The sequence below is a fragment of the Geotrypetes seraphini genome, chromosome 8 (assembly GCF_902459505.1).
Source record: "Geotrypetes seraphini chromosome 8, aGeoSer1.1, whole genome shotgun sequence".
NCBI lineage: Eukaryota > Metazoa > Chordata > Amphibia > Gymnophiona > Dermophiidae > Geotrypetes > Geotrypetes seraphini.
In genome coordinates, this window is record NC_047091.1 from 177,033,301 (window position 1) to 177,056,637 (window position 23,337).

At 49.7% G+C, this 23,337-nt stretch overlaps 1 protein-coding gene across 1 annotated transcript in view; it reads left to right on the forward strand.

Moving 5' to 3' along the window:
* The window catches only part of SMTN (smoothelin), a 336,207-nt gene that overhangs the window by 217,262 nt on the left and 95,608 nt on the right, over positions 1 to 23,337 (forward strand). Inside the window, exon 10 of the mRNA XM_033956006.1 lies at positions 11,728 to 12,657. Within this exon, the coding sequence (XP_033811897.1) occupies positions 11,728 to 12,657 (930 nt within the window). The remainder of the gene's footprint in view (positions 1 to 11,727; positions 12,658 to 23,337) is intronic.

A 23,337-nucleotide genomic window follows, 5' to 3' on the forward strand; every position in this document is an offset into this window, starting at 1 on the left:
TAGATACAGTGTTCCCCCGGTTGTTCTCGGTTGGCAGTTCATGGTCCCGGTCATTCGAGATATTTTCTGACCGCGAACTGCCGACAAGGAGAGGGCAGCGGGAGAGGCAGGAGAGAGAAGCCGGAGCGCCGCGAATGCAGGAAATCACTTGCGGTACGGTCTGACCGCCTCTTCCTGCACTAAGTCGGGCTTTATCCAATCAGGAGCTGCTTTGACACGCAGCTCCTGATTGGGATAAGGCCCGACTTAGTGCAGGAAGAGGCGGTTGGAGCATACCGCGAGTAATTTCCTGCACTCATGGTGCTCCGGCTGCTCTCCTGCTGCCCTTTCCCGCTGCCCTCTTCAGGCTCCTCCATGAAAAACCGTATTCGCAGTTTTTCAAGATTCGTGGGGGGTTCCTGGAACGGACCCCCGCAAATATCGGGGGAGTACTGTACATCTAAAACCAGCTTTAATCATCAGTACATGGATGATCTGTCTTTTTGATCGTCCAAGTACCGTTTAGGCCACTTTTTGAACGTTTTTTGTTTTTTTCATGAGCCCCATAGTGCATATGTTACCTGGACTTACCATGGAAAAACTGGAAGCAGCAATTTTTGATGGTCCACAGATCAGACAACTTTATAAATGACCTACATTTTATAGCATCAAATGAATGAAATCAAATCATGTGCCTGGCCTTCATTTGTTCTTTATTTTTTTAAATATTTTTATTGAAATAAAGCAAACCAATACAATAACACAATCGTCTCCAGTGGAGAAGCAAGACAGCATGGTAAGTATAACAAGGTATACAAAACAAAGCAATAGGGATACAATAGGAACCCTTCAGCAATGTCACTCACATACATATTGAACAGGATTGGCCCCAGCACCGAACCCTGAGGGACTCCACTAGTCACCTTTCCTTCCTTCGAGCGACTTCCATAACCACCACCCTCTGGCGTCTGTCCAACAGCCAGTTTTTCATGACCCAGTTCACCACTTTGGGTCCTAACTTCAGCCCTTCAAGTTTGTTCAACAGTCTCCTATGAGGAACTGTATCAAAGGCTTTGCTGAAATCCAAGTAAATTACATCTAGCATATGTCCTCGATCCAGCTCTCTGGTCACCCAATCAAAAAATTCAATCAGGTTCGTTTGGCACGATTTACCTTTTGTAATGCCATGTTGCCTCGGATCCTGTAACCCATTAGATTCAAGGAAATACACTATCCTTTCTTTCAGCAACACTTCCATTATTTTTCCAACAACTGAAGTGAGGCTCACCGGCCTGTAGTTTCCTGCTTCATCCCTGTGACCACTTTTATGAATAGGTACCACATCCGCTCTCCTCCAATCCCCAGGAATCACTCCCGTCTCCCGAGATTTGTTGAACAAGTCTTTAATAGGACTCGCCAGAACCTCTCTGAGCTCCCTTAGTATCCTGGGATGGATCCCGTCTGGTCCCATCGCTTTGTCCACCTTCAGTTTTTCAAGTTGCTCATAAACACCCTCCTGCGTGAACGGCGCAGAATCTACTCCATTTTCTCGTGCATATTCATTGTGGATATCTTGAAAACCTGACTGGCAATGGGGGCACTCCAGGACTGAGCTGAGAAGCACTGCTCTAGAGCACACCTAAAGTTCGATGCAGGGATCCTACACGCTCAGTTGCCACTTTCACATATTAGCATAAGTATAGCGATGCACCTAACTTTTAGGGGCGAGCACTTAAGTTAGCTCGATGGCTCACCCCCAACCTGCCTGTGCCCCCTCCCAGATCTATACTGTCTTACTGTAAGTTCCACTCAATCTGTAGCAACTTTCTAATCATTGTAAACCGCATAGAACTTCACGGTCCTGTGGTATATAACCTGTTATTATTATTATTATTATTATTAAGAACATAAGAATTGCCATCTCCGGATCAGACCCTGGGTCCATCAAGTCCGGTGATCCGCACACGCGGAGGCCCCGCCAGGTGTACCCTGGCATAGTTTTAGTCCCCATATCACTGTATGCTTCTCAAGGGAGATGTGCATCTAATTTACCCTTAACCGTACCACTCTATGCCACTCTTAAGGAGATGTGCATCTAATTTACCCTTAACCGTACCACTCTATGCCACTCTTAAGGAGATGTGCATCTAATTTACCCTTAACCGTACCACTCTATGCCACTCTTAAGGAGATGTGCATCTAGTTTACCCTTAAATCCTAGAACGGTGGATTCTGCAATTACTTCCTCTGGGAGAGCATTCCAGGTGTCCACCACTCGCTACGTGAACCAGAACTTCCCGATATTCATCCTGGACCTGTCCCCCCTCAGCTTCAGTCTATGTCCTCTTATCCGTGTCACACTGGCCATTGTAAATAACTGCTTTCCCTGCTCCATTTTGTCGAATCCTTTCAGTATTTTGAAAGTCTCGATCAGATCCCCTCGCAGTCTCCTCTTCTCAAGGGAGAACAACCCCAGTCTCCCAAGTCGTTCCTTGTAGGCCAGGTTCTCCATACCTTTCACTAGCTTCGTTGCTTGTTGAATGCTATAGAAACTGTGCCCTCATTTTGCAGAATCCCGACTAAGGGCAGGTGCGCGTATAACTGCTAATTGGTGCCAGTTAATACCAAATACAGTCAATATTGGTGGTTAGAGTTAATTAGAGGCCGATTCTATAAACGGCGCGTAAGCCATAGGCGCCTATGAATGCAGTGCTTAGTGCATGTTGATCTTCAGTTAGGCGCCATTTATAAAATTACGCCTAGGAGTGCCTTTAAGGCGCACCGTATTTAGGCTTGGCCTAAATATCAGCTTCTATGTTAGGTGCCCACTGGCACCTAAGTCCAAAGCGGGCACCTGCATGAAACATAGAGAGCTGATGGTAGATAAAGGCCAAATGGCCCATCCAGTCTGCCCATCCGCAATAACCATTATATCTTCCTCTCTCTTAAGATACCAGATGTGCCTATCCAAGGCTTTCTTGAAATCAGACATAGTAACATAGTAGATGACGGCAGATAAAGACCCAAATGGTCCATCCAGTCTGCCCAACCTGATTCAATTTAACCTCTTGCAAGAGACTGTTCCACACCTCTACCACCCTTTCTGTAAAAAAGTATTTCCTTAGATTACTCCGGAGCCTGTCACCTCTTAACTTCATCCTATGCCCTCTCATTACAGAGCTTCCTTTCAAATGAGAGATTAAACGCATGTGCATTTATGCCACGTAGGTATTAAAACATCTCTCAGTCTTTTCCATCTTTTCTAATTTTGATTGACTACCACACAGGTCTGAGGGGGGGGGGGATCGGGAGGGTTGGGATGCTGGATTTTTAGTCTCTGTACGATGTTATTTGGTTAGATTATAGAATCATGTAAAAAGGAGAGAGGGGGCACAAGCTGGATGGAAAGGGGAGAGGGGCATAGAAAGAAGACAGATACCATATGGAAGGGGGAGAGGACAGACAGTGGATGGAAGGGGCAGATGCTGGATTGAAGAGACAGAGAGGGCAGACGCTGGAAGGAAGAGAGTGAAAAGAAGATTGAAAGCAGAAACCAGAGACGACAAAAGGTAGAAAAAAATAATTTTATTTCTATTTTGTGATTAGAATATATCAGATTTGAAATATATATCCTGCTAGAGCTGGTGTTAGACATAACTGGGGACTGCAAAGCCCAGGCAGTGCTTCTTTAGCTTCCAGCTGGCTTAGGGCGCTCTCTGACCAGGGAGCAGTTGCCCTAGTTGCACTCCCCTAAAACTATTCCTTTCATGTGTGACTGCAGTATTCTTTTAGCATTCTGTAATAATTTGGCTTGTTCAGTTTTCTTGATAGTAGAGGGAATATATGTGAAGGAGAGGGGAGACAGGGGTTTTGTTGATCCTGCTCTGAATTATTTGTATTTATAAAATGACAATTGTACAGAATATTGTTTCTTTTTATACTTTAATAAAATACATTCAATATAAAATCATAACTGAGGCTTGTGTGGATGGGATCAGATGATTTGTGGGGACCGACTCGCGGAGATGGGACGGAAACGGGGTTTTTAAATTTTAGTCCTAGTAGTTTGCCGGTCCACAAAATAATTATTTTTTTTCTGCCGGTCCACGGGTGTAAAAAGGTTGACGAACACTGCTCTAGGGTATACATATTCAGGGCTTCCAGTCTCTCCTCATACGTCTTCTGGCGCAAGCCTCCTATCATTTTTGTCGCCCTCCTCTGGACCGCCTTAAGTCTTCTTACGTCCTTCGCCAGATACGGTCTCCAAAACTGAACACAATACTCCAAGTGGGGCCTCACCAATGACCTGCACAGGGGCATCAACACCTTCTTCCTTCTACTGACTATGCCTCTCTTTATACAGCCCAGCATCCTTCTGGCAGCAGCCTTGTCACACTGTTTTTTTCACCTTTAGATCTTCGGACACTATCATCCCAAGGTCCCGCTCCCCGTCCGTGCATATCAGCTTCTCTCCTCCCAGCATATACGGTTCCTTCCTATTATTAATCCCAAAATGCATTACTCTGCATTTAATTTTAGTTGCCAGGCATTAGACCATTCCTCTAACTTTTGCAGATCCTTTTTCATACCATTGTCTGTCTTTTATAACTTTTTTAGTTTAGTACTCTGCTTTTTTGGCAAAGTCAGTTGGCAAAGGTTGCTTTGTTCTTGTTGGGGTGGGTTGTTGGGGTCATTATAAACTCATGTAATTGGGCATGTCTCACATCTTGACATCTGCTTTCTGCTGTATTGTTGTTTTGTGTTTGTAGCCTACCCTGTTTGGGTGGCCGAACTGGCTTTGCGGATGTGTTTTTGCTCTCTCTTGTTCTGTATATGTTGGTTTTGCCCAATCTAATATAATAAAGCCCTAAGCGCGCATGCGCACTCCCACCTGCGTGCTCCCGTTTTCCGTGCGCTGTAGGGCACCGCAGGTAGGAGTGCACATGCGCGAGAATCCCCCGAGGCGGATGTCGGCGGCTGCAGGCTGTGGCGGAAAATGGCTGAAGCCTGGCTGGAGGAGGACGAGGAGGAGCTGCGAGAGCTCCGCAGAGGCAGGAGGTGAGGAGAGAGAGACAGAGACAGATGGATGAGAAGGACAGAGGGGCTACTAGGGGGACCAGGAGAGATGGTAGGGGATAGGGAGAGATAGACTTCAGGGAGTGTGGAGGGGGCAGGAGAGAAAGATGATCTTGGGGAAGGACAGAGGGGGACAGGAAAGGGAAAGATGGCAAAAGAGGTGAAACAGGGTCAGAGAGAGATGGTAGAGGGTGTGAAAGGGGGAAAGGGAGAGATGGAAATGGTAGGACCACTGCTGCTTTGGGGCACTGAGGGAGGAAAGGTTGGTACGTCAGGACTGCTGCTGCCGCCTCGGGTAAGTAAAGACCCTGTCAGGAGGGCCAAAAGGGTACAAAGGAAATGGTGAAAGGTGAGGTGGTGGGACTGGGATCAGTGGGAGGCAGGGGCATGGGTGGGGTCAGAGTCAGGGTCAGGTATAGGTGGGGCTATTCTAGCACCCGTTACTGTAACGAATGTAAAGGCCTAAAACACTAGTAAAGAAATATTATACTAAAAAAAACAAAACATCTCTCAAGAATCCAAATCGCAATGACAAGATATAAATACAATCAGCAAAAAAATTGTTATTAGCCTAGTGGTGGAGATACCCCATGAAAGTACATTTATAATAAGTGGAGAAAAAGCCTCAACTTATCAACAATATACGGATGGCAATCCAATGAGTTCTTAAGCCAGTCCTGCTCTGTATCATAGGCAAAAAAAACTCCACACGTTTCAAAATGGGACCAAAGCCACCACTGTGCACAGGGAGCCAGAAAAAGAACAAAACAGTTCACTTATCTTCTGACGACGGCACAAACAGCAGCGAGTAGATCTTCCTGCTATAGCACTTCTCACGCTGTACTTTCATGGGGTATCCCCACCACTAGGCTAATAACAATTTTTTTTGCTGATTGTATTTAAACGTCTCTATCATATCTCCGCTCTCCCACTTTTCCTCCAAAGTAAACAAATTGAGATCTTTAAGTCTTTCCGCATACGCCTTATGATGACCACATACCATTTTAGTAGCCTTCCTCTGGACCGACTCCATCCTTTTTATATCTTTTAGAACAGTGTTCTTCAACCGTTTTACACCTGTGGACCGGCAGGAATAAAAGAATTATTTTGTGGGCCAGCGGTTGAAGAACACTGGGCTACGTCGTGGGCCAGACCCCGCCCATTTCTACCCAATCTCCACCCCAGATCCCATCCCCATAATAGTACTAATTGTAACACTATTTTTTCCATTCATTTTTCACAGATACACAATATAATCTTATTAACAACACATAATGGTTAAGCACAAAATTAAACTACACAAAGCTCACTGACAGCAGATGTAAATTTTCAAAATTGACATAATTCAATCACTAAATTAAAAAATAAAATCATTCCCCCCTACCTTTGTTGTCTCCCTCCTTCCATGCTATGCCTTACCTTCTGGCCTGCTCCCGCCTGGCCATTTTATGCCGCCCCCGGTGTTATCCTCAGGCTGGCTCCATCTTCCTCACTGATGCAGTCCACAAAGCTGCGGGCAGCGGCTCCTTATGAATCCCATGCCTCATCTAGAAGTCTTACCTCTGACATTACAACGTCGGAGAGAAGGCTTCCAATTCAGGCGTAGGAGCCACTGCCCGTGGCTTTGTGCACTGAATCACTGAGAAAGAGGGAACTGGCTCAAAGATATCGCCGCATCGATCACACCGTGGACCGTCAGTTGAAGAACACTATTTTAGGCCTGCTGCACATGCTGGTTCTGTGGACTGGCAGGAAATTTCTGTGGACCGGCACCGGTCCATTGACCTGTGGTTGAAGAACAGTGTTTTAGAAGGTGCGGCCTCTAAATGAGGTCTCACCAGAGTCTTATACAGAGGCATCAATACCTCCTTTTTCCTACTGGCCATACCTCTCCCTATGCACCCTAGCATCCTTCTAGCTCTCGCCGTCACCTTTTCAACCTTTTTGGCTACCTTAAGATGAATATGCATGAGAGAGATTTGCATGGTCCTCCAGGACAGGGCTGGGAACCATTACGCCCTTAATATTTAAACAGCTTTTCTTAGTAAAGCAATCGGGATTTCAGGATATCCACAATGAATATGCATAAACTTGATTTGCATTCACTTCCTCTATTCTATGCAAATTTCTTTCATGCTTATTCATTGTGGATAGCCTGAAAACCTGACTGGCAATGGGGGATACTCCAGGACTGAGCTGAGAAGCACTGCTCTAGAGCAATGTTCTTCAACCAGTGCCGGTCCACAGAAATTTCCTGCCGGTCCACAGGGCCAGCATGTGCATCAGGCCCCAACATACAATCACACCCAAGTTCCGCTCTTCCGTCGTGCACATAAGTTCTTCACCCCTTAAACTGTACTGTTCCCCTGGGTTTTTGCAGCCCAAATGCATGACCTTGCATTTCTTAGCATTAAATTTGAGCTGTCAAATTTCAGACCGGTCTTCAAGCTTTGCCAGGTCTTTCTTCTTGTTATTCACACCATGAAAACCATGTCCACTTTCGGTAGGTGCCTTGGACTAGGGCCAGGGTTCACTAAGCAAACCGATCGTATTCCGATCCCTTAGCGAGCAGATTTCCCTCCGGCCCGATTCACTAAAGTGTTCAGCAATCCCCTCCTGATCCGTGCATGCAAATGAGGGAAATGGCATGCAAATTTGGGAGGGCAGCAATTCACGAAACACTTTAGCTAACACCGATTGGGCTTGCCGACCAGAAAAAAAGAGCGACTGCTGAAGACCAGTCGCTTCAATCCAGGCCGACTCTTCTGCCCTCTTTTACTCTTTAAAACCACGTGCTTGCAATGCTTTTTAGCAGAGCAAGCCCGTGGTTTTAAATCCACTGCCGCCGCTGCCATTGGGCCCGACGCTGGCCACCCGATCTTCGCAAATATGGCAGGAGGGATGCCAACTCCCTCCTGCCATTGCAAAAGCGCCATCGGCCCGGCCCACCCCTCCTCGTACTCTTTAAAATTATGGCAGGAGGATCCCACACCCTCCTGCCATATCTACAACTACTATCCCCCTCCCAACAAGCACGCCTAACCCCCTTCCCTCCCTGAACCCCCCCAAAAATTTGTCCCGCAGCTGCGTCGAAAATAATTATGGCAAGAGGGTTCCCACTCCCTCCTGCCATCGGTCCCACCCAAAAACTAAGGTAACGGCAGGAGGGATGCCAACTCCCTGATGCCACCCCCCCCCCGGACGCCCTCTCCCCACCTCCGGTCCTCACCCCCACCCCCGCCTCCCTGTACCTTTAACGGAGCAGGAGGGTGCTCAATCCCTCCTACTCAGATGCCTCCCGCGATGAGTCTGAAGCCTTAGGCCACGCCCTGGTGCATCGTGTGATGCAGGGGGTGGGGCCTTAGGCCCTGATTGGCTGAGGCACTTCCCATCCAATTTTAATTTAAGCCAATTATGAGGTGCTAATTATCTAATTATTGCATTAAGTTAGGCACTTAGGGTTGGATTCTACAACAGCCACCGAAATTTAGTCGGCTTTAACTGCCCTACCACCGCCTAAGTTAATTGATTTAATTGCTTTTAATCGATGCGATATTGAGCAAGTCGTATAAAAGCATTTAAACAGTCATGTGGGAGAGAACGCGCGGCCCCCAACCTCCTTCCTACCTACCCAAATCTATCTCCCTCCCTCCCCCATACCTTTGCGGTGCGTTTTAAGGTTGGAGACTTGTTGAAAGCCGCCGGAGCGTACGTGCAGTCGCGTGCACGTATGGGCAGGAGCTTATCCTCTGACGCAACTTCCGGTTGCATCAGAGGAGAAGCTTCCGCCCACACACGCTCGTGACTGCATGAACACTCCGGCGGCTTTCATCAAGCTAATCAAACCTTAAAACGCGTTGCAAAGGTAAGGGGGAGGGAGATGCACGGACCATGCGAGGGGTGCCAAAGGGCAGTGAAGTGGCGAGAGGGAAGGGTGGATGCTGCAAGGACGGGGCGGTGAAGGGGACGGTGGTCAGGTGATAGGGCAGTGACGGGGACAGATTTTTTCCCTGTGTTATTCTCTATAGCTAACATTTACATGTCAAATTCAGGTTGACTATCTTTTTATCTGAAAATCTAAAAACCGAAAAGCTCCAAAACCCAAAATTTTATTGTAACGTTGATGCATATCATTACAAAAAAAAAAGAGCTCACTTTTAGCATAAAAAGTGAAACATGGCCCCAAAGTCGTCATACAAAATTCACTCTACGCTGATGTTAGTTCAGTTGTCCATCTTACCTCACACTGTGCACCTCTGAAGTGTTGCCCCACAGGCTTCCCTCTGCCGCGCCCAGCCAGGGAGAAAACAGGAAATGATGTCAGCAAGGGCAGGAAGTGGCACAGAATGTGAAAAGCTGCGGCAAGTGTGATGCCTCCTTCCAAAATCCAAAAAGTCTCTGGTCCTGAGCATTTCAGATAAAGGATCTTGAGCCTGTACCTGTGTGAATGACTAGAACACCAGAATATATGCGCTCATTTTTTCACACATGAGTGAAATGCCGCACATACTCTCTGCTCTGTTCTGTAACTTCCTGCGTACCTTCGGTAGCGGATGGTTTGCAGGCAGAGGTGGGCAGGACACAACAACTTACGGAACATTAAGTTCAGGGTTACAAGATTTTCGGGAACAAAAATCCGGACCCATGGCTCCACCCCCAGGCCCGCCCCGCTCCAACCGAGTCGTGCCCCATTCCCCAGCCCCGCCCCCTTAACCTGGTTGCTTGTCGGGAGGGCGTCTGCGCATGCGCTGGTTTGATGCCATGATGTCGCACGCATGCGCCTGGCGTCGCCGCATTGCAGGCGCAGATGCCCTCCCGACGTCGCTGCTACCTGGAAAGCTTTTCAAAACCCGGATATAGTGCCGGGTTTTGGAAAGCCATCTGGGGAAATCCAGACGTCTGGTAACCTAATTAACTTATACACATATCTCATGCCCATTAATACCAGCTGTTGCCAACGTGTGTATATGACTGATTACAGCAGAAGTTCATAAAGGAACATAGGTGCCTATTATCCCTTATAGAATCATCCTCCATGATCTGTTTGGAAAAGTCGCGTTCAAATAAATGGGTGGTTGGTCGGAGAGGTCATTATGCTACCTGCTATCTAGATATCTAAAACTGCTTCATTGAATCTTTTTTTTTTTTTTAATCTTTATTCATTTTTTAAACTCACAATAAGTATAACACAAAATACAATCATTTTATACTTTTAACATTACTTATTATATCATCAAATTATAGCTTTCATCAAATATCCCCCCTCCCTTATCTCCAACAATTAATCATAAGCAGGAGAAATCCTAAAATATTCCCAACCCCCCACCCCACCCTGGACGTGTATGAACAAAAGGGAATTAATGCTTATTCTATGCAGCACTTTCAATCGTTACAGTTTCTTGTTAATGGCTCCCAAATAACCTGAAATCTCTTAAAATTTCCTTGCTGCACGGCAATTATCCTTCCCATTTTGAAAATGACTCCCAAATAACCTGAAATCTCTTAAAATTTCCTTGCTGCACGGCAATTATCCTTCCCATTTTGAAAATGGCTCCCAAATAACCTGAAATCTCTTAAAACTTCCTTGCTGCACGGCAATTATCCTTCCCATTTTGAAAATGGCTCCCAAATAACCTGAAATCTCTTAAAATTTCCTTGCTGCACGGCAATTATCCTTCCCATTTTGAAAATGGCTCCCAAATAACCTGAAATCTCTTAAAATTTCCTTGCTGCACGGCAATTATCCTTCCCATTTTGAAAATGGCTCCCAAATAACCTGATTTCTCTTAAAATTTCCTTGCTGCACGGCAATTATCCTTCCCATTTTGAAAATGGCTCCCAAATAACCTGAAATCTCTTAAAATTTCCTTGCTGCACGGCAATTATCCTTCCCATTTTGAAAATGGCTCCTAAATAACCTGAAATCTCTTAAAATTTCCTTGCTGCACGGCAATTATCATTCCCATTTTGAAAATGGCTCCCAAATAACCTGAAATCTCTTAAAATTTCCTTGCTGCACGGCAATTATCCTTCCCATTTGAAAATGGCTCCCAAATAACCTGAAATCTCTTAAAATTTCCTTGCTGCACGGCAATTATCCTTCCCATTTTGAAAATGGCTCCCAAATAACCTGAAATCTCTTAAAATTTCCTTGCTGCACGGCAATTATCCTTCCCATTTTGAAAATGCGACACAAAGAGTTCCACCAAAAGCTATAATTCAGCCTATCCCAGTTTTTCCAATTATTTATAATCTGTTGTATGGCAACCCCTGTCATAATGAGCCTGAGGGTCCTGAATCTTATTTTTTTTAATGGCATTTTATTTTAGATTGGGGTTAAAGTTGTCAGTGTTATAGAGGCTGGACACCCTGATGTTAAAATCATCACAAGAACTTTCTGCTCATGAGCTGCTGGCTTTTCCGTCTGCATTTATTTAATTTTGAGCTAGCAAGTGGGGATTTTAGGCAGAAATGTGACATAAGCAAGTCTCCCTCTTAGGCAAAATGCCAGTTGCACTAGCTGAGATGAGAATTGCAAGGAGAAATTTGACAGGGACCGAGCCCAGGAAAGAGTTAAGTGAAAAGGGCTGTTTCAGAACTAGTCTCTCACCCTGTCGCACTTTTTCTCTCTCTATCCATCTTTCTTTCTTTCTTTTTTTTTTTGGTTTGTAGCTTCCGAGAATGCCAAAGATCAAGTAACTTCCCCTCCATTCCTGAGAGCCAATTCCATCCGCGATCGAGCTAAGAAATTTACAGAAGAGTCTCCAAGTGCAAACTTTAAACATGGGACCAGCTTTGCGAACCAGAAAGCAGAGAGCGCTGAGGGAGGCTCTCAAGTCCAGCAGGAGCACCTCTTTTTTTCAGCCAGCCCGGCTGTCAGGAACCGGGACACCCCAACTTCCCCCAGAGCAAACGAGAAGAGCAAACAGAATTCTGAAGGCCTCTTCCAGAAAAGACAAGATGACATTCTGCGAAAAAGCAAGGAAGACGGCCGAAGCACGGTGACTCCAGGACTTACGCGAGGTGCGGCGGGAAATTCGATTCCGCAAGGAGCAAAAGCGGGCCAGGGGCAATCTCAGAACCAGGCTGACGGCACCTCCGGCAGCAGATCGGGGTCCAAAGGTTTGGCCATGCCGGATGATGTGAGGAGCTTCCGACCCGGGTCTTCTAAAGCTTCTTCTGTTCCAGAATCTTGGCATGGTCACAGCTCGGGAGAGCGGCGGAACTCCTCCCAGGAAGAAAAGGCTGAAATTAGCCAAGTCCACCGCGGGGGCTCGAGAGCTGATAAACAGGAGGGTGGTTTTGGTGGGAGGAGCCTTGTTGGCCAATTGGAGAGCACAGGAATGACATCACAGAGGAGGCACTTTGAAAACGATGAGAGAAGCTTTATAGCAGCAGAGGAGTCCGGCACCCAGCCCTCCATCTCTGCTCACAGACTTGGAGCAGGGTCGGGCAAGGCCAGGGAGATCAAGAGCAGTGAGAAAAGCCCGACCGAGGCTAATCAAGAAGACATGAAAACCATCTTCACAATCGAGATTAAAGATGGAAGAAACCAGCCTACGCACAACAGAATTATTGGCACACCGGGCAATCAGAGATCAGGTGAGTCCCTCTTCACAACATGAACTTTTCTCTTCCTTCTCCTTCACAAAGGGCCAGATAAACACTTCTGAAATTCATCCGTGAAGACCTCTAGGGATCGCTATTGTGTGCATTTATCTCTCTCATATAGCACAGATAGTGCCATAATAGAAGACATGCACTAGGTCACAGCTTTACAATACGAGTGTTGTTGCTAGAGAGGTATGTAATAATATTTGAGATAACGTAAGATTAGCACTGCTGCTGACATATTTAGGGTGGCTTCAGATGATAGAGTTCAGGTTATGTGCGAGACAATACTTCAGTCCTTAATGATATTTTTATACACCGCAATACCAAAAGCAGTTCAAAGCGGTTAACAGAGGAAGAGACTGTATACAGAGAGCGAATTACAGAAAGACTTTAGCATGTTACGGTTAGTCAAATTTATGTGGAAGTGTTTTGGAAATACGTCAAGGTTGAAATGGGTCATAATTGTTAATATGAATAAAAATTTATTATTATGTGATGAAATTTGACAGATTAAGTTATAACTTTTGGTGGAATTCGGTATGCCATATATATAAAATGGAGCGCACAATAGCAACACAGAAAGGTTATTTTGGTAAATTTCTGAAGATTTGGAGACCATTAGCAGATTTTTGTAATGATTAATAACATTTTCCCATAATAAGAGATTTGTTAAGTGGGGATATGGGTAGGTATTATTTTATTTACCTCACAATATGTATGAATTAATTAATGCATTTTGAAGTATTAGGTTAGAGTTTCTGAAATAGGAAGGGAGGGCTTGGGGGGGCTTTTTTTATTTTATTTATATTTGTCATACATATTAAATGATTTACATATTATCTAAAACATTATAAAAATATGAATTTAAATATGATATATTGTACTTAAAGTATTCATGAAGGAAAATCAAGTGTATGTTTATAAGATTATATGTATTTTTCTGATACACTTGTTATAATATGAAAAAATGAATAAAGAAATTAAAAAAAAAAAAAGGTTGAAATGGGGGTCAGAGAAATTTGTCAAAGAGGTCAGTTTTGATTGACTTCCTAAAAGTTTGATAAGAAAGTGCTTAGAAAATTCAGCTATGGTCGGGGGGGGGGTGAGGGGGGATGGGGGGACCCAGGCAGTGGTAATCGGTGCTGATGGAAGGCAGCCACGCGGGACTGAGGACGTTTAGGGCTCCTTTTACAAAGGTGCGCTGGTCGCTACCGCCTCCTTTTAAGCGGGCGGTAGTTTTTTCGGCTAGCGCGCGTGCTAAAAACGCTGGCGCACCTTCGTAAAAGGGAGCCCCTAGCTTGCCATAATAACGATAACGGGTTTTAGCGCAGGCCGGCGCGCTGAATGCTCTGTGCTGCTCTCGACGCTCATAGGAACTCCGCATGTGGGGAGCAGCACAGCGGTGTTTAGTGCGCCGGCCTGCACTAAACACCGCTATCGAGGTTTTGTAAAAAAGGGGGGGGGATTATATTTGGATTACTTAATTTATTTTGTGGTTTTGTATTTTATGTCATTCTATTTTAAGGTTTAACGAACAATGGGATGTTTAAAATACTCTGAGCGCTTCGGTTTATCCTACATTTTATGGAGTTCGTGTGTTTAGATTTATAAACAGGCAGTACAGAGAATTTGCAAATAAACCATAAACCTTAAGCTTCAAATGAAGACTTAAGAGGCAGTTGGCAGCTTTGGGCTGGTTTGGTTGGGTTTTTTTTTTTTTTGTCGCTTGAGGGTCAGAGGCGCTGTTGTGTTCAGCTCGTGAGTCTGATTTTGTGCATGTCCTCGTAAGGACCGATTCCAGCTGCCGTCTGCTTTGTAGTTATCTGTCCTGTGGCACGCTTAGCTATGAGATGCTAATTAAACCCCTTGGATGGCTTGTAACACACAATCCTTTAATAACCACATGACCAAAAATAGAAATCTCTCTTTCCTTTTGAGTCTATTTCAGCAGGGCCGTGAGACCGAATTTATTCCCAGTGATACGGAGCGAGGAGTCAGTTCTCCCTCTCTCCTCCTTTCTCTCTGCCTTACTGATTAATTAAATAACGCAGAGAAATATTTCAGGCATGGCCTGCTCAACTTGTCACCTTATTAAAAAAAATTAAAACTGGGCTTGCGTTTTCATCATTATTTTTTTTCTGTTCCTCCCTCCGCTTGTCACATTTCAGGACGCAAGACGGATGGGCAGAATTGCTTTTATTCATTTTACTGAGCAGCACCTGACTATGTCTCGGCTTTTTGAACCTGCAACCCGGGCCCGAGTCTTAAACCCACTTTTTGAAAACAGCGTTTGCACAACGCCTGTTTAATGCGAGAGATTTGCCTACGTTCAGTAGAGGAGCCATAATCAGTCTGCAAAATGTTGGTCAAGGCTGAAAACTGGACCTGTTGGACTTATTCAAAGACCAGATTTAGGAGTCCTTGGTCTAAGCCAGGGGTAGGCAATTCCAGTCCTCGAGAGCCGGAGCCAGGTCAGGTTTTCAGGATATCCACAATGAATGTATATGAGACGGATTTGCATGCATTGCGTCTCTCATGCATATTTATTGTGGATATCCTGAAAACCTGACCTGGCTCCGGCTTTCGAGGACTGGAATTGCTTACCCCTGGTCTAAGCAGATGTACATGGCCGTTAGAGCTGCCTTTTATCCTTGAAGGTGACGAGAGAGAAATCCCTATGCATCTTTAAATGCTGTCAGTTTCCCGTTAATGGCTAAGGACTTTTCTTTGAGGAAATTATCCCAATCTTAACTGCTTTCACCACATGTCTCAAGAGTTAAATTGCACACTGATTTTCTCTGATTTGTTTAAAATCTACTCCTAGATAGCTTCATTGCATGGCCCCTCCCCCCACAGTCCTAGTATTTTTTTTTGAAAGAGTGAACAAGCGATTTATATCTACCCATTCCACTGCACTCGGTATTTTATCATATCCCCTCAGCCATCTCTTCTCCAAGCTGACGAGCCGTATCATCTATTTATTTATGTATTCCATTTTCTATACCGTTCTCCCAGGGGAGCTCAGAATGGTTTACATGAATTTATTCAGGTACTGAAGTACTTTTCCCTGTCTGTCCCAGTAGGCTCATAATCTGTCTAACGTACCTGGGGCAATGGGGTGATTAAGTGACTTGCCCAGGGTCACAAGGAACAGCATGGGATTTGAACCCACAACCTCAAGGTGCTGAGGCTGTAGCATGTTTCCTTGTCTGTCCTGGCAGTCTCAATGTCTATGGGGTGATTAAGTGACTTGCCCAGGGTCACAAGGAACAGCGTGGGATTTGAACCCACAACCTCAAGGTGCTGAGGCTGTAGCATGTTTCCTTGTCTGTCCTGGCAGTCTCAATGTCTATGGGGGGATTAAGTGACTTGCTCAGGGTCACAAGGAACAGCGTGGATTTGAACCCACAACCTCAGGGTGCTGAGGCTGTAGCTTTAACCACTGTGCCTCATAGAGAAGTTGTCCCATCCCTTTTATAATTTTCATCTCTTCTCTGTACCTTTTCTAATTTTGCTTTTATATTTTTTTTCGTGGTGACCAGAATTCCGTGGTATTTGAGGTGCAGCCACACCATGGAGTGATACAAAGGGATTAGGACTTGGATACTGTCTTTTTGTAGTTATACAAACACATTCAAAGTGGTTGACATACAGATACTAAAAGCATTTTCCCTCTCTGTCCCAGAGGGCTCACAATCGTATCGTTTATTGATAGATTCTTGGGGCTAGATTCACTAACCTGCCCGATTGTGACTGATCCGTGTCTGATCCAGGCAGGGCCGATCGATTCTGCCAATAAGAATATTCTAATGGGGGCGATCAGAGGCACGCCTCCCATCCGCCAACACAGATTGCTAGCTAGCGATCCCGACGTATGCACAGACCATCTACTTTGCCTGTAGATGGTCTGCGCATGTGTTTGCTGTCTGGGTTTTTTTTTGTTATTGGGTTGTTTTTTTTTACTGGGCCCAACTCGCATGCTCTTTGCTGCCCTTACCTTAAGTGGGAGCCTGTGGTTTTAACCCGCGGGTTACAACCACGGGCTCGCACTGCGGGAAAGGGTAGGCGAGTTGGGGCTGAGCAGGGCAGGAGAGTCGGGGCAGAGAGCAGGGTGGCCAGAGCAGGAAAATCGGGGCAAAGAAGAGAGCAGGAAGGCCAGAGCTGGAGAACTGGGGCAGAGAAGGGAGCAGGGAGGCCAGAGCTGGAGAATCAGGGCAGAGAAGGGAGCAGGGAGGCCAGAGCTGGAGAATCGGGGCAGAGAAGGGAGGCCAGAGCTGGAGAATTGGTGCAGAGAAGGGAGGCCAGAGCAGGAGAATTGGGGCAGAGAAGGGAGGCCATAGCTGGAGAATTGGGGCAGAGAAGGGAGCAGGGAGGCCAGAGCTGGAGAATCAGGGCAGAGAAGGGAGGCCAGAGCTGGAGAATCGGGGCAGAGAAGGGAGCAGGGAGGCCAGAGCTGGAGAATTGGGGCAGAGAAGGGAGTAGGGAGGCCAGAGCAGGAGAATCAGGGCAGAGAAGAGAGCAGGGAGGCCAGAGCAGGAGAATTGGGGCAGAGAAGGGAGCAGGGAGGCCATAGCTGGAGAATTGGGGCAGAGAAGGGAGAAGGGAGGCCAGAGCAGGAGAATTGGGGCAGAGAAGGGAGGCCAGAGCAGGAGAATTGGGGCAGAGAAGGGAGGCCAGAGCAGGAGAATCGGGGCAGAGAAGAAAGCAGGGAGGCCAGAGTTGGAGAATTGGGGCAGAGAAGGGAGGCCAGAGCTGGAGAATTAGGGCAGAGAAGGGAGGCCAGAGCTGGAGAAGAGGCAGAGAAGGGAGTCCAGAGCAGGAGAATTGGGGCAGAGAAGGGAAGCCAGAGCAGGAGAATCGGGGCAGAGAAGAAAGCAGGGAGGCCAGAGCTGGAGAATTGGGGCAGAGAAGGGAGAAGGGAGGCCAGAGCTGGAGAATTAGGGCAGAGAAGGGAGGCCAGAGCTGGAGAATCGAGGCAGGGAAGGGAGGCCAGAGCTGGAGAATCGGGGCAGGGAAGGGAGGCCAGAGCAGGAGAATCGGGGCAGAGAAGGGAGCAGGGAGGCCAGAGCTGGAGAATCGGGGCAGAGAAGGGAGGCCAGAGCTGGAGAATTGGGGCAGAGAAGGGAGGCCAGAGCAGGAGAATTGGGGCAGAGAAGGGAGCAGGGAGGCCAGAGCAGGAGAATCGGGGCAGGGAGGCCAGAGCTGGAGAATTGGGGCAGAGAAGGGAGGCCAGAGCTGGAGAATTGGGGCAGAGAAGGGAGCAGGGAGGCCAGAGCTGGAGAATCGGGGCAGAGAAGGGAGACCAGAGCTGGAGAATTGGGGCAGAGAAGGTAGGCCATAGCTGGAGAATTGGGGCAGAGAAGGGAGCAGGGAGGCCAGAGCTTGAGAATCGGGGCAGAGAAGGGAGCAGGGAGGCCAGAGCTGGAGAATCGGGGCAGAGAAGGGAGGCCAGAGCTGGAGAATCGGGGCAGAGAAGGGAGGCCAGAGCAAGAGAATCGGGGCAGAGAAGGGAGGCCAGAGCAAGAGAATCGGGGCAGAGAAGGGAGCAGGGAGGCTAGAGCTGGAGAATTGGGGCAGAGAAGGGAGGCCAGAGCAGGAGAATTGGGGCAGAGAAGGGAGCAGAGAGGCCAGAGCAGGAGAATCAGGGCAGAGAAGAGAGCAGGGAGGCCAGAGCTGGAGAATTGGGGCAGAGAAGGGAGCAGGGAGGCCAGAGCTGGAGAATTGGGGCAGAGAAGGGAGGCCAGAGCAGGAGAATTGGGGCAGAGAAGGGAAGCCAGAGCCAGGAGAATTGGGGCAGAGAAGGGAGGCCAGAGCTGGAGAATTAGGGCAGAGAAGGGAGGCCAGAGCTGGAGAATTAGGGCAGAGAAGGGAGCAGGGAGGCCAGAGCTGGAGAATTGGGGCAGAGAAGGGAGTAGGGAGGCCAGAGCAGGAGAATCAGGGCAGAGAAGAGAGCAGGGAGGCCAGAGCAGGAGAATTGGGGCAGAGAAGGGAGCAGGGAGGCCAGAGCTGGAGAATTGGGGCAGAGAAGGGAGAAGGGAGGCCAGAGCAGGAGAATTGGGGCAGAGAAGGGAGGCCAGAGCAGGAGAATTGGGGCAGAGAAGGGAGGCCAGAGCAGGAGAATCGGGGCAGAGAAGAAAGCAGGGAGGCCAGAGTTGGAGAATTGGGGCAGAGAAGGGAGGCCAGAGCTGGAGAATTAGGGCAGAGAAGGGAGGCCAGAGCTGGAGAAGAGGCAGAGAAGGGAGGCCAGAGCAGGAGAATTGGGGCAGAGAAGGGAAGCCAGAGCAGGAGAATCGGGGCAGAGAAGAAAGCAGGGAGGCCAGAGCTGGAGAATTGGGGCAGAGAAGGGAGAAGGGAGGCCAGAGCTGGAGAATTAGGGCAGAGAAGGGAGGCCAGAGCTGGAGAATCGAGGCAGGGAAGGGAGGTCAGAGCTGGAGAATCGGGGCAGGGAAGGGAGGCCAGAGCAGGAGAATCGGGGCAGAGAAGGGAGCAGGGAGACCAGAGCTGGAGAATCGGGGCAGAGAAGGGAGGCCAGAGCTGGAGAATTGGGGCAGAGAAGGGAGGCCAGAGCAGGAGAATTGGGGCAGAGAAGGGAGCAGGGAGGCCAGAGCAGGAGAATCGGGGCAGGGAGGCCAGAGCAGGAGAATCGGGGCAGGGAGGCCAGAGCTGGAGAATTGGGGCAGAGAAGGGAGGCCAGAGCTGGAGAATTGGGGCAGAGAAGGGAGCAGGGAGGCCAGAGCTGGAGAATCGGGGCAGAGAAGGGAGACCAGAGCTGGAGAATTGGGGCAGAGAAGGTAGGCCATAGCTGGAGAATTGGGGCAGAGAAGGGAGCAGGGAGGCCAGAGCTGGAGAATCGGGGCAGAGAAGGGAGCAGGGAGGCCAGAGCTGGAGAATCGGGGCAGAGAAGGGAGGCCAGAGCTGGAGAATCGGGGCAGAGAAGGGAGGCCAGAGCAAGAGAATCGGGGCAGAGAAGGGAGGCCAGAGCAAGAGAATCGGGGCAGAGAAGGGAGCAGGGAGGCTAGAGCTGGAGAATTGGGGCAGAGAAGGGAGGCCAGAGCAGGAGAATTGGGGCAGAGAAGGGAGCAGAGAGGCCAGAGCAGGAGAATCAGGGCAGAGAAGAGAGCAGGGAGGCCAGAGCTGGAGAATTGGGGCAGAGAAGGGAGCAGGGAGGCCAGAGCTGGAGAATTGGGGCAGAGAAGGGAGGCCAGAGCAGGAGAATTGGGGCAGAGAAGGGAAGCCAGAGCCAGGAGAATTGGGGCAGAGAAGGGAGGCCAGAGCTGGAGAATTAGGGCAGAGAAGGGAGGCCAGAGCTGGAGAATTAGGGCAGAGAAGGGAGCAGGGAGGCCAGAGCTGGAGAATTGGGGCAGAGAAGGGAGTAGGGAGGCCAGAGCAGGAGAATCAGGGCAGAGAAGGGAGCAGGGAGGCCAGAGCAGGAGAATTGGGGCAGAGAAGGGAGCAGGGAGGCCATAGCTGGAGAATTGGGGCAGAGAAGGGAGAAGGGAGGCCAGAGCAGGAGAATTGGGGCAGAGAAGGGAGGCCAGAGCAGGAGAATTGGGGCAGAGAAGGGAGGCCAGAGCAGGAGAATCGGGGCAGAGAAGAGAGCAGGGAGGCCAGAGTTGGAGAATTGGGGCAGAGAAGGGAGGCCAGAGCTGGAGAATTAGGGCAGAGAAGGGAGGCCAGAGCTGGAGAAGAGGCAGAGAAGGGAGGCCAGAGCAGGAGAATTGGGGCAGAGAAGGGAAGCCAGAGCAGGAGAATCGGGGCAGAGAAGAAAGCAGGGAGGCCAGAGCTGGAGAATTGGGGCAGAGAAGGGAGAAGGGAGGCCAGAGCTGGAGAATTAGGGCAGAGAAGGGAGGCCAGAGCTGGAGAATCGAGGCAGGGAAGGGAGGCCAGAGCTGGAGAATCGGGGCAGGGAAGGGAGGCCAGAGCAGGAGAATCGGGGCAGAGAAGGGAGCAGGGAGACCAGAGCTGGAGAATCGGGGCAGAGAAGGGAGGCCAGAGCTGGAGAATTGGGGCAGAGAAGGGAGGCCAGAGCAGGAGAATTGGGGCAGAGAAGGGAGCAGGGAGGCCAGAGCAGGAGAATCGGGGCAGGGAGGCCAGAGCTGGAGAATTGGGGCAGAGAAGGGAGGCCAGAGCTGGAGAATTGGGGCAGAGAAGGGAGCAGGGAGGCCAGAGCTGGAGAATCGGGGCAGAGAAGGGAGACCAGAGCTGGAGAATTGGGGCAGAGAAGGTAGGCCATAGCTGGAGAATTGGGGCAGAGAAGGGAGCAGGGAGGCCAGAGCTTGAGAATCGGGGCAGAGAAGGGAGCAGGGAGGCCAGAGCTGGAGAATCGGGGCAGAGAAGGGAGGCCAGAGCTGGAGAATCGGGGCAGAGAAGGGAGGCCAGAGCAAGAGAATCGGGGCAGAGAAGGGAGGCCAGAGCAAGAGAATCGGGGCAGAGAAGGGAGCAGGGAGGCTAGAGCTGGAGAATTGGGGCAGAGAAGGGAGGCCAGAGCAGGAGAATTGGGGCAGAGAAGGGAGCAGAGAGGCCAGAGCAGGAGAATCAGGGCAGAGAAGGGAGCAGGGAGGCCAGAGCTGGAGAATTGGGGCAGAGAAGGGAGAAGGGAGGCCAGAGCAGGAGAATTGGGGCAGAGAAGGGAAGCCAGAGCCAGGAGAATTGGGGCAGAGAAGGGAGGCCAGAGCTGGAGAATTAGGGCAGAGAAGGGAGGCCAGAGCTGGAGAATTAGGGCAGAGAAGGGAGGCCAGAGCTGGAGAATCGGGGCAGAGGAGGGAGGCCAGAGCAGGAGAATCGGGGCAGAGAAGGGAGCAGGGAGGCCAGAGCTGGAGAATTGGGGCAGAGAAGGGAGAAGGGAGGCCAGAGCTGGAGAATTAGGGCAGAGAAGGGAGGCCAGAGCTGGAGAATCGAGGCAGAGAAGGGAAGCCAGAGCTGGAGAATCGGGGCAGGGAAGGGAGGCCAGAGCAGGAGAATCGGGGCAGAGAAGGGAGCAGGGAGGCCAGAGCTGGAGAATTGGGGCAGAGAAGGGAGCAGGGAGGCCAGAGCTGGAGAATTGGGGCAGAGAAGAGAGCAGGGAGGCCAGAGCTGGAGAATAGGGACAGAGAAGGGAGCAGGGAAGCCAGAGCTGGAGAATTGGGGCAGGGAGGCCAGAGCTGGAGAATTGGGGCATAGAAGAGAGCAGGGAGGCCAGAGCTGGAGAATTGTGGCAGAGAAGAGAGCAGAGAGGCCAGAGCAGGAGAATCAGGGCAGAGAAGAGAGCAGGGAGGCCAGAGCTGGAGAATTGAGGCAGAGAAGGGAGCAGGGAGGCCAGAGCTGGAGAATTGGGACAGAGAAGGGAGCAGGGAGGCCAGAGCAGGAGAATCGGAGCAGGGAGGCCAGAGCTGGAGAATCGGGGCAGAGAAGGGAGCAGGGAGGCCAGAGCAGGAGAATCAGGGCAGAGAAGAGAGCAGGGAGGCCAGAGCTGGAGAATTGGGGCAGAGAAGGGAGCAAGGAGGCCAGAACTGGAGAATCGGAGCAGGGAGGCCAGAGCTGGAGAATTGGGGCAGAGAAGGGAGCAGGGCAGAGAAGAGAGTAGGGAGGCCAGAGCTGGAGAATTGGGGCAGAGAAGGGAGCAGGGAGGCCAGAGCTGGAGAATTGGGGCAGAGAAGGGAGCAGGGAGGCCAGAGCAGGAGAATCGGAGCAGGGAGGCCAGAGCTGGAGAATCGGGGCAAAGAAGGGAGCAGGGAGGCCAGAGCAGGGGAATCAGGGCAGAGAAGAGAGCAGGGAGGCCAGAGCTGGAGAATTGGGGCAGAGAAGGGAGCAGGGAGGCCAGAGCTGGAGAATCAGAGCAGGGAGCCCAGAGCTGGAGAATTGGGGCAGAGAAGGGAGGCCAGAGCTGGAGAATTGGGGCAGAGAAGGGAGCAGGGAGGCCAGAGCAGGAGAATCGGAGCAGGGAGGCCAGAGCTGGAGAATCGGGGCAAAGAAGGGAGCAGGGAGGCCAGAGCAGGAGAATCAGGGCAGAGAAGAGAGCAGGGAGGCCAGAGCTGGAGAATTGGGGCAGAGAAGGGAGCAGGGAGGCCAGAGCTGGAGAATCAGAGCAGGGAGCCCAGAGCTGGAGAATTGGGGCAGAGAAGGGAGGCCAGAGCTGGAGAATTAGGGCAGAGAAGGGAGGCCAGAGCTGGAGAATTAGGGCAGAGAAGGGAGGCCAGAGCTGGAGAATCGGGGCAGAGGAGGGAGGCCAGAGCAGGAGAATTGTGGCAGAGAAGAGAGCAGAGAGGCCAGAGCAGGAGAATCAGGGCAGAGAAGAGAGCAGGGAGGCCAGAGCTGGAGAATTGAGGCAGAGAAGGGAGCAGGAGAATCGGAGCAGGGAGGCCAGAGCTGGAGAATCGGGGCAGAGAAGGGAGCAGGGAGGCCAGAGCTGGAGAATCGGGGCAGAGAAGGGAGCAGGGATGCCAGAGCTGGAGAATTGGGGCAGAGAAGGGAGCAGGGATGCCAGAGCTGGAGAATTGGGGCAGAGAAGGGAGCAGGGAGGCCAGAGCAGGAGAATCGGAGCAGGGAGGCCAGAGCTGGAGAATTGGGGCAGAGAAAATGCCAGAGCTGGAGAATCGGGGCAGAGAAGAGAGCAGGGTGGCCAGAGCAGAGTTTTAGCAGAAGCGACTGGTCCTCACCAATCGCTAATTTTTTGATCGGCCAACCAATCGG